Source organism: Lingula anatina, chromosome 4 (assembly GCF_051362555.1).
Source record: "Lingula anatina isolate TDL-2025a chromosome 4, LinAna3.0, whole genome shotgun sequence".
NCBI lineage: Eukaryota > Metazoa > Brachiopoda > Lingulata > Lingulida > Lingulidae > Lingula > Lingula anatina.
Window position 1 is genome coordinate 29,003,765 of NC_141770.1, and position 11,373 is coordinate 29,015,137.

An 11,373-nucleotide genomic window follows, 5' to 3' on the forward strand; every position below is an offset into this window, starting at 1 on the left:
TAAACTCACAGGAGTTGTCATTCCTGCTAAAACGCAGGTTGAGTTAAAAAATCAGCATAATCGGGCCATTATTTTAAAGAAATGCAGTTTTTTCACATTTCCTCAGATTTAATTCTTAGGCATGTAAACAGTTTCATTATTGAACTAATAAGATAGGTAAAAGTGTTTGTTTGGCATTTCCTGCAATTTTACAACATTATTAGTTGATTATGTAAAAATGATGGTAAACTTGTTATCGTGTATTGTGTAATAAAGTTTCAAAAATGGAAATAAACTCATATCATTGCAGTTTGTCAGATTCAATCATTCACTATGTTCAGAATCTCAGAATGGAAGAGATTGGACATTTAACACTGCTCTGTTGATATTTTTCCCATCTCATCAATTTTCTTAGTTTATCATATAAAAACGGCAGAAAACTGATAATTTTGTTTTATGTTAAAAATTGTTAAAAATGGAAAAAAAAAACATTTCAGAACAGTGCTGTCTCGTTTACATTTTGGCATTTTCAAGTTGTGACTTTGAAGTTCCATGGGCCTGAAGACCTTTGCTAGTCACATTTTCTGAATATCCATAATACTAATATTTTATTATTAAAGTTGATGGTCATTATGCTGTTAAACATTATGTAATATTGCATCAAAATTTGAAAAAAAAAACTATTTTGGGCACTGCTCCCATGATGACCATTTAAGAAAAACCATGTCATTTACTGTTCTCAAACTTACAGGAAAGAAACATGGGACTAAAATACAGCTTCAATAGGAAATACAGTCTGTTTGGTAATTCTTGCTGCCAGTTAAACAGTTATTTTGTGAAAATTTAATTTTTCACATATTGGCATTTTCAAGGTGTGACTTTGAAGTTCCACGGGCTTGAAGACCCATGCTAGTCACATTTTCTGAAAATCCATGATACGTATATTTTATTATTAAAATTGAGTTATTATGCTGTTAACCATTATGTAATATTGCATCAGAATAGAAGAAAACACAATTTTGGGTGCTGCTGCCATGATGACCATTATGGGAAAACCATGTTACTTATGATTGCCAAACTTTCAAAAAAGAAATACTGGACTAAAATGCAGTCTGAGTTGGAAAAGCAGTCTAAGGAACTTCTTTTTCTGGAAGTTATACATTTTCAAAGTGTAAACTTGTCACATATTTTAATTACATTGGTATTACCTGTTGAGGATAATTAAAATTTGATGTTGAATTTGCAGTTTGATATAATGTATTTTTGCATCAGAATTGACAGTAGCCTATTTTGTGCATAGTTATTTCCTGTTTTTTGTCTGTACATTTGACAGCTTTGCTGCCTTGTTTTTTTTCTTTAGTAAAACTTCGAGCCGTATTCTTTCAGCTACTAAGTTCAATATGTATAATTTCACGAGCAGCAGCCATGACAGAGCTTTCATTACCAAATTTGGTCTGTTTCTCAGTTTGCCCCATAATATTGTGATAGTATCTGTGTACATCCTTAGGAATTTTGAGAAAATCCAAGGTGGCCGTCATTTTCCCGACAGGTGTAGTAAGATTTACCAAATGTCTCGCCCGTTATATCTCTGAAACCAGCAAAGATTCACAGTTGTGTTAATTTACTTGAGAAAGTAATGAACTTGAGAAAAAAGCATATATTGAGAATCTCAATGTGATCTTTGATTGGACCTTTGACCTACTTCCCACCATGAAATGCTCTGCAAATGGATTTGCCATAATACCGCCAAAAGTAGAAAAGATTCACTCATAGTGAACTATTGAATTTAAATATGAAATCCAAATGGGAAAAACATTTTGTTCCAAAATTGATATATTGACATCATTTTATCCTTATTTTTTTCGACAAATTTTTGTCTGTTTTACCTTGGTTTAAGTGAGCAATTTAGTGAAACTTCAGAAAAAATTTGCTTCTTTGCTATGAAAGTGTCTGCATCGTGAAGACCCACTGGAACCAAATCTTTGGTTTCACAATTATGGTTATACAACCATGTGTGACGTTGACACCAATATTTCACTACACAAGAGACTGTTATAATACCTTCGGGCATTTATTGCCGATCTGCGGTACTTTTGGTGTTTGCAGATGTGGTATATAATCAGGGGTTGCCTAGCGAGTTGAGACGGGCATCTTGCCATTGTGTACAGTGGCCTGGTCGTGTTTTTGAGGTTTCGTGGTTATGCGCCGTGACTGTTTGGGAGGCCTGAGTTTTTAAGTGTGATTCTTGGTCGGTTACTGAAATGGTGTACTTCCCGTTCCATGACAGGAGTCGGCGTTTTCGTGTTCTTAACATTATTTTAAGATACACAGTTTCACAAAGCGTTAGTTTTTTTTTTTTTTTTTTTTTTTCAGGCTTGTTAAAGGCTGATATTGTCTTCGGCTTGCATTATCTCTTGCAATAGCATAAAAATCGTGACAGCTTGCTCTTGGTCGTGACTAAGAAGAAAAACATACTCAGTCTGACAGTGGAGAGGAGAGAATACCTACATGTAGTCATCGGGAACAGAAACACGCTGGCAATAGAGTTTCCGCTGACCGCTAGAATTCAGGGTGACAGGCTACGACGTCCGAGTGGACGACCTATCTCATATTTCATGACTGAAAGCAAACAAACGATGGATATCTTTTTTTTTTTTTTTTTTGTGTGTGTGTGTGTGTGTGTGTGTGCCATGCAGATGTTTTTTTTTATTTTATTTTTTTTTATTATTATTATTTTTTTTTTTACAAATCCATGTAGTAACTGTCTGGCTACAACAAAAATTAGGGCATGTAAGATAAACATCTTTACTTTCTATTTCTATTATTTTGGAATAAAATAACCCAATGCCACCTTGTCATACTATGAATTAAGTAAATAATTAAGTTCATCTCCGCTTCACACCCTGAGTTTCAGAAGTAACTGGAAATTACATCTAAGTTACAGTGAAGATAATGTAGGTAACGCCCACTTTCTATCACGTGTTCAACGCCACCCAATGAAATTACGACAAGTACCTAAAATATAATATCAAACCCCTCCCACAACTATTATATAAAAGAATGCGTGCGTAGATCTTCACATATACACACAGTTCTTTCCAACGTTTTAGACAATACTTATTTGTTGATGCAAACAGTTTAAGAATGGCAGTATTACGTTTGTTAACATGGTCGTTCTTGTTGGTTCTTGTTGAGCATAGTTCTGTTTGTGGACACAGTGTTATCAGCTGGCAGAACAAGATCCCAATTCTTAGAGGCCTACCGTCACTGGATACAGGCACTGGTACCGTTGATAGGAACACAAAAGAAAAGGTTCGTACGAGTATTAACAAACTGTTCCGAGGGGATTCTCGATTAATATTGCAATTAACTTGGGGGGTTTTGATGCCTGTCACGCCTGCTGAGACTGATAGCGGGAACTGTCGTTTAGCGGCTTTAGTGGGCGTCCCAGCCGCTTGGGCTGAAAGCAATTTAGCAAGGAACCCCGTGGAGATGGACCGATCCTGTTAGATCGATCTAGGGATGGGAACCCAGTCTTATGCAGTGTGCCCCCTTTACTTTACATATGCCGTGGATTTTCGATGTTTTATCCGTAATTTAAATTTTTTTCGATGCCTATGCTATTTAAATATTATTAATTTTTAATTTATTTACCGTTTTTACATGTTTGTTACTGAAATTACCTAAGCACTCGTAATGTTAGCATGGGCTTTACATTTTTGTTAAGACACCGAATACATGTATCATCAAATAAATTTGCATGCTAATTTATATGAATAACGGACATATTGATCAAATTGACCATGCAAATGAATTTAAAAAAAAACATGTTGAAAATAAAAGATTTAAAAGTACCAACTGCTATTGCAGATGACGTTCACCCGTTGGCACGGTTTCAACAAATAATTCAAATCTAAAATGGTTGTCTGCTTCGAACCAAGATGAAAATGTAAAAAGGTCACTTTAAGTCTGATCTTCTTCCTCAGTTACACAGAGTGAAAAGGACCAATTAATGGAGATTTATTTTGCCGAATGGATTGAAAATCTGTAGAGTTAACCCCTTTCTTCTCGAAGGTTATTATGCCATAGTTATTTCGTTAATCATGGGTGTGCTCACAAACCTTTGAGATGACGACCATGCTAAACTTGCACAGTTAGTCCACAACAGTGCTTTACTCTGAATCAAAAAATCCTCAAGGTTATTAACTCAATAATTTTGCTGCCTCTTAAATCATTTTACCTTATTGCTGTAGGTAGATGAATTGGAAAAGAAGTTCTACGAAACAGGCGAGGAAATGCAGAACACGATGGCGAAAACGCTGCTACAAGAAAAGTCAATGGAATCCGCTCTCGCTGACACACTGGGAATCGCCTCGGTAAAAATCAAGAGAATGAATGCACCGAAAGGTCAGTGATACTTAAACTGGTAAGAAATAACGGTTAAATTTTGTCTTAGAACATTCATGGCTATGGCGCTAGTGCATGCGACCAAGTTTACAATGTATGTCATACTTAGAAATATTGGGATTAATGGATTTTGAATATGCCTCGATTGGGACTGGGCCTGGGACGCAGGCGCCTTTACAATGTGCACGATTTTTAAATTAAAATTGCTTTGGCGACCGTTGACAGTCCTGACCACATTTGTGATCGCAGTAGGGACTCAGAAAAGAGCCCGCCCAATGTAATTACGTATTTATGTATTTATTTCATATGTATAATTATGTAATGTATTTATTTAATATTCTTAATAAAAATGATAAACTTTATAATATTTACAGTTTGCAAGGCAAAGGCAGACATAATATTTATCTTGGACGGATCTGGTAGTGTCAGCACACCCGACTTTGACAAACAACTACAATTCATCAAGTCTTTGGTGAGGAAATTCGACGTTGGACCAAACGCGGTAAAGGTCGGCGTTCTGCAGTACTCTACCAACACAGTGCAGGAGTTCAACCTTAACACTCACAACACCGAGGCTGCCATCCTAGCCGCCGTAGACAAGATCAAGCAGAAGAGAGGTGGTACTAACACAGCTTTCGCCCTCTCCACCGCCCGCAAGAGTAGTTTCACGGCTGCCAAAGGCGATCGGCCGAACGTCCCGAACATCGCTATAGTCATGACTGACGGCCAGTCTATTAACATGGCGGCGACCGCCAGAGAAGCAAACATGCTGCGTAATATTGCGTCTGTGTTCGCAATTGGAGTTGGAAGTAATGTCAGAACTGCCGAGCTGAAGGCCATGGCTAACGACCCGGCTAGCAAATATGTGTTTACTGTGACAGACTTCAGTGCCCTGTCAAATATAGAGACAAAGTTAGCCACGGATGCTTGTGCACGTGAGTAGCTGATTATTTCTTAACACGAAAATTAACGCGTTAGTATCCCCGTTTTTAGTTTATATACTATATTTACCAACGCATGAAAAATATGGGTGCTCATATCTGTAGATTGACAGCCGACTACTGCGTTTACTGCGATGTAGGGCTGTCATAGCTTTATCTTACCTCTCACCTCAATATGTCGTAGATAAACTGCTAAAAAAAATTAGTCTTACGCTGCTAGAATGGGAATAAATTAAGCTACATCTGCCTCTTTGTCAATTATGATTGCTTGTAAGCAGCACATAACTTTAAAATGGTCATTATTTGATCTTCCTGGCCCATACGGACGTCTGTATATATATATATATATATATATATATATATATATATATATATATATATATATATATATATATATATCGGACTGTTTGGGGATGTATTTTTTACAGCAGCTGTTTTAAAGGTACATACGAACCGAGCATCAGTGGAGCGTGGATTCCCATTAACACATATTAACCACTTCTACTAGTTTCTTATGCGACTCAAATAAATTCGACATGCGAAGGGATAAACTGAATAGATCAACTCGATCAGCCATAAAAGAGCTTTAAACTGCTCCTTTCTTTAAATTTTTGGTCAAAAGTTTTACCTACTTTCGTGAACTACTTTTCTGCTCCATTGACATTCAGTATAGATTTAGAATGCTAGCAGAAAAATCCCTTCAAACATCGTTTTCAGGTAAAATTATACAATGCCTTTTGGTAATTCTCTTAGTTATACTACTTGAAATTATATGCTGCCATTTGGTTGGTTTTTGTGGTAAAATTGACTTTATATGCATTTTTAATGGTGGTTATAACAAAGTCCCATATAGACATGTACAAATGAATGCTATTCTTATTTGCTTCTTTTTTATTTTATCGATTTCTTTAATTCGCAGATACTAATGTCTTCATTGATTAAACTTATTTTCTTTTTTAGAGGCTACTGCTGCACCGCCAGGTAAGAATAAAAGGGTATGGATAATGAAATACATTCTTGATAACGTGTATTTTCCCTACTTTACTCATAAAAATTATATATATTTGAAATCCATAAATGTCAATGTCCAAAACAGAATTATCTTTGTAAAAAGCAAACAGTCGACGTTTTTAATATGTAATAATCACCGAACAGATGAATGCCTTTTAATTTATCATAATAACAGTCTGGGTCGGTGGTATACATGTGAATATACATTTAATTTTCTTTCTGTAGTTTACTGTCAGTTTGATTTCAGCTGATAATGTGTATTTAACTAATATTTGTTTGCTCTATTCTAAAAGTTATATCCCTCCAGTCTCTCTCTCTCTCTCTCCTTCTCTCTGCAATAAAAGTTCATGCCATCATCTTCACATCTCAAGCAGAGTTATTTGCATTATGATGATATCTTAATTTTACTTTTGAGTAGGTCATTGGAGTTAGTGTCACTTTTTTAAATTGTTAAGTGAAATCAGGAAGGCAATTGTGAAGTACCAGTGACGCATTTGACAAAGCACTTTTAGCGTCTTTCTATGGTATCTTGTGGTATTATACACAAAGGGGTTTCTTTCTAATTTATAGTTTTAACACATGCAAACTATCTAATGCATCATCTTTTTTCCGCTTTTTTAATGTATAAAATGATAAACTTTGTAATATTTACAGTTTGCAAGGCCCAGGCAGACATAATATTCATCTTGGACGGATCTTTTAGCGTCAGCACACCCGACTTTGACAAACAACTACAATTCATCAAGTCTTTGGTGAGGAAATTCGACATTGGACCAAACGCGGTAAAGGTCGGCGTTCTGCAGTACTCAACCAACACAGTGCAGGAGTTCAACCTTAACACTCACAACACCGAGGCCGCCATCTCAGCCGCCGTCGACAGGATCAAGCAGAAGAGAGGTGGTACTAAAACAGCTGTTGCCCTCTCCACCGCCCGCACCAGCAGTTTCACGGCAGCCAAAGGCGATCGTTCGAATGTCCCGAACATCGTTATCGTCATGACTGACGGCAAATCTAATAACATGGCGGCAACCGCCAGAGAAGCAAACATGCTGCGTAATATTGCGTCTGTGTTCGCAATAGGAGTTGGGAGAAATGTCAGAACTGCCGAGCTGAAGGCTATGGCTAACGACCCGGATAGTAAATATGTGTTTACTGTGACAGACTTCAGTGCCCTGTCAAATATAGAGACAAAGTTAGCCACGGATGCTTGTGCACGTGAGTAGCTTATTATTTCTTAACACGAAAATTAACGCGTTAGTATCCCCGTTTTTAGTTTATATACTATATTTACCAACGCATGAAAAATATGGGTGCTCTTGTCTGTATATTGACTGGCGACTACTGCGTTTACTGCGACGCAGGAACTGTCATAGCTTTATCTTACCTCTCACTTAAATATGTCGTAGATACACTGCTAAAAAAACCAACTATATTCTTGAGCTGATATGGATGTGAATAATTCAGCTACATCTACCTGTTTGTTAATTATAACGGTGTGAATGCGGCCCTTAACTGTAAAATGGTCATTATTTGATCTACCTCGCGCATACGGATGTCTGTATATTTCGGCCTGCTTAGGGATGTATTTTTTACAGCAGCTGTTTTAAAGGTACATACGAACTGAGCATCAATGGAGCGTGGATTCCCATTAACACATATTAACCACTTCTACTTGTTTCTTATACGACTCAAATAAATTCGACATGCGAAGGGATAAACTGAATAGATCAACTCGATCAGCCATAAAAAAAATTTAAACTGCTCCTTTCTTTAAATTTTTGGTCAATAATTTTACCTACTTTCGTGAACCACTTTTCTGCTCCATTGACATACAGTATAGAATGCTAGCAGAAAAATCCGTTTAAACATCATTTTCAGGTAAAATTATACAATGCCTATGGTAATTCTCTTAGTTATACTACTTGAAACTATATGCTGGCATTTGGTTGGCTTTAGTGGCAAAATTGACTTTATATGCATCTTTAATGGTGGTTATCACAAAGTCCCATATAGACATGTACAAATGAATTGCATTCTTATTTGTTTCTTTTTTATTTCAACGATTTCTTCAATTGGCAAATACTTATGCCTACATTGATTAAACTTATTTTCTTTTTTAGAGGCTACTGCTGCACCGCCAGGTAAGAATAAAAGGGCATGGATAACAATGAAATACTTTCTTGATAACGCAATTTTTCCCTACTTCAGGCCTACCCAACTACCAGACTCGGCACCGTATCATACCCTGAACAAATTTTGAGTGGTGATGCAATGCTTTTCAACCCCGCTGAGAATCGTCACTTTCACATCGCGTACTAGGCAGGAGCGGTGTCGCGTCTGATACTGTGTAATGCGATCTGATACACACCTTGAAAACGGGTAGTGTGGCCCGATTTACCAGTGAATTCTGGATCATTTGGTACCGAGTCTGGTAGTTGGGTAGGCCTGTACTTTACTTATAAAAATTTTATATGTTTGAAATCCATACATGTCAATGTCCAAAACAGAATTATCTTTGCAGTCAACGTTTTCAATATCTAATAATTACCGAACAGATGAAATTCATGTATTAATTTCATATTTATAATAAAAATGGTCAACTTTGTAACATTTACAGTTTGCAAGGCCAAGGCAGACATAATATTTATCTTGGACGGATCTGGTAGTGTCAGCACACCCGACTTTGCCAAACAACTGCAATTCATCAAGTCTTTGGTGAGGAAATTCGACATTGGACCAAACGCGGTAAAGGTCGGCGTTCTGCAGTACTCAACCAACACAGTGCAGGAGTTCAACCTTAACACTCACAACACCGAGGCCGCCATCCTAGCCGCCGTAGACAAGATCAAGCAGAAGAGAGGTATTACTAACACAGCTTTCGCCCTCTCCACCGCCCACAAGAGTAGTTTCACAGCTGCCAAAGGCGATCGGCCGAACGTCCCGAACATCGCCATCGTCATGACTGACGGCCAGTCTATTAACATGGCGGCGACCGCCAGAGAAGCAAACATGCTGCGTAATATTGCGTCTGTGTTCGCAATTGGAGTTGGTAGTAATGTTAATACTGCCGAGCTGAAGGCCATGGCTACCGACCCGGATAGCAAATATGTGTTTACTGTGATAGACTTCAGTGCGCTGTCAAATATAGAGACAAAGTTAGCTACGGATGCTTGTGCACGTGATTAGCTTATCTCTTAGCACGAAAATAAACGCATTAGCACCCCTTAAAATATGGATGCTCATATCTGTTTATTGACAGCCGAATACTGCGACGTGTAGCTCTCAAATCTTTATCTTACTTTTCACCTAAATACGTCGTAGATACACTAAAAAAACTAGACTTGGGCTGATAGGGATGTGAATAAGTTAAGCTTCATCTTCGTAAGCTTCATCTTCAGTGATGATGGCCTGAAAGCAGCCCTTAGCAGTAATGTTGGCATTATTTGATCATAATCTGTGATTATGTGATTTACGGAAGTCGGTGCATGTCGGTTTGGGGAAGTATTGTTTTACAGCAGCTGTTTTAAGGGTGGTTAGCACAAAGTTTCAAATAGACATGTAGTAATGAATTGCATTCTTATCAGCTGCATTTTATTTCAACGATTAATTAGTAGGGTGTGGCGAAATACACTTTATCAAGAATGTATTTCATTGTTATCCATGCCCTTTTACTCTTACCTGGCGGTGCAGCAGTGGCATCTAAAAAAGAAAATAAGTTTAATCAATGAAGGCATTAGTATCTGCGAATTGAATAAATCGTTGAAATGTAATGCAAGTCGTACGTAGGGAAATACACGTCTTACCAGACCAGACGAGGCTGGATTTATTAGTATAGACACTTGGCTTTTGTTCTGTTTCATGAATACGACGTCTTGCAGTCACATTTTGCGATATTATGATTTTTCTGATGTGTTGTTTATATTCAGATTTCAATAAATTTAAAAAGGCTAACATCACAGTTGTGTCAGATTTCAGTCATTAATTTTTTTGTTTTATTTTTACTCTACAACAATGTTTTGATTTCAGACATTAACGCAGCCTTTCAGTGAGGGAAATATCGCAGTTAGACGTACAATTAATAACAAATCTTTACACAAAACACGAGATATCTTCTGTGAGATTTTAGTTTTGCATTAAGAAGAGTCACAAACTTAAACTCATTGGAAATTCTTTCTGTCAACGGTCTGTCTGTAAACGCTCCCAATTTCAATTCCAGTACAAAAATCGTCAAAACACTTCCCCCGCTGTTACACCTTTTTCTTTCTTTTGTCAAACATTCTCACCCTTGCTACATGTAACTGACCAATCAGTTGTCTAATACCCAAGAGCTCGGTCAGAGACGTCACAAAAGTGGTGATTTTGGACCACGTGTTTGTAGTGGTCACCGGTCTGCACCCCTAGTTTGAAGTCTTAATGTGTTTTAAAAAACACAAAATGAACAATATGGATACTGTAAATCAATGACATTTTTTTTAATTTAAGAGTGAAAAAGGAGAACTGATATGAGATAATTGTGATTGGTCAGTTTCTCACGTCATGTGCGTTAGATTTTCGGACTGTTCTGAGTGTTGTAATGAAGAAGCATTAGTGAAATGACATTCCTAGCAGATAAATTTTCTGTTCAGCCAATAGAAATAAATACTTGTCAAATGGGCGGACTAACACAACTTGCAATATACAGGGTTAATACTTAATATGTAATATTTTTTATCATTGTCATTTTTAAGTGCAGATTCAATTTTCTTGGCTTTACTCGTCAAAAAAAGGAAGTCATTGAGTGATAGAAATATCCAGTCTTCTATTGTGAGATATTTTGGTCAATAATATCAAATCTGACATAAGATGTCATTTAAAAGAAAAGAACACCCCCAGAAATCTATATCAACAGTTTGATGTCAGTATTAACTTCAAGCTAATATATTAAAGAAAAAATGGCCTACGGACAGTGATATGCTACACAGGCAAAGAGCTCATCACAGTTAATCATGAAAAGTAATCAACAGCGGGTATGACCTCCAGCAGCCGCTTACAGTAC

The 11,373-nt window shown here is 37.0% G+C and overlaps 1 protein-coding gene across 1 annotated transcript; it reads left to right on the plus strand.

Moving 5' to 3' along the window:
* The first annotated feature begins 4,253 nt into the window (after nucleotides 1-4,253).
* Nucleotides 4,254-10,289, plus strand: LOC106154482 (collagen alpha-4(VI) chain-like). Its single transcript, XM_087010415.1, has 6 exons — nucleotides 4,254-4,386; nucleotides 4,761-5,321; nucleotides 6,288-6,308; nucleotides 6,993-7,553; nucleotides 8,459-8,479; nucleotides 8,956-10,289. The coding sequence occupies exons 1-6, from the start codon at nucleotides 4,275-4,277 to the stop codon at nucleotides 9,522-9,524; spliced, it is 1,845 nt and encodes a 614-aa protein (XP_086866541.1). The 5' UTR covers nucleotides 4,254-4,274; the 3' UTR covers nucleotides 9,525-10,289.
* Nucleotides 10,290-11,373: the final 1,084 nt, after the last annotated feature.

Coding starts and splice junctions, on each gene's coding strand:
- LOC106154482 (XM_087010415.1), top strand. CDS start 4,275: ATGCAGAACACGATGGCGAAAACGCTGCTACAAGAAAAGTCAATGGAA. Junction 4,387..4,760: donor GAGAATGAATGCACCGAAAG/GTCAGTGATACT, acceptor TAATATTTACAG/TTTGCAAGGCAAAGGCAGAC. Junction 5,322..6,287: donor AGCCACGGATGCTTGTGCAC/GTGAGTAGCTGA, acceptor TTTCTTTTTTAG/AGGCTACTGCTGCACCGCCA.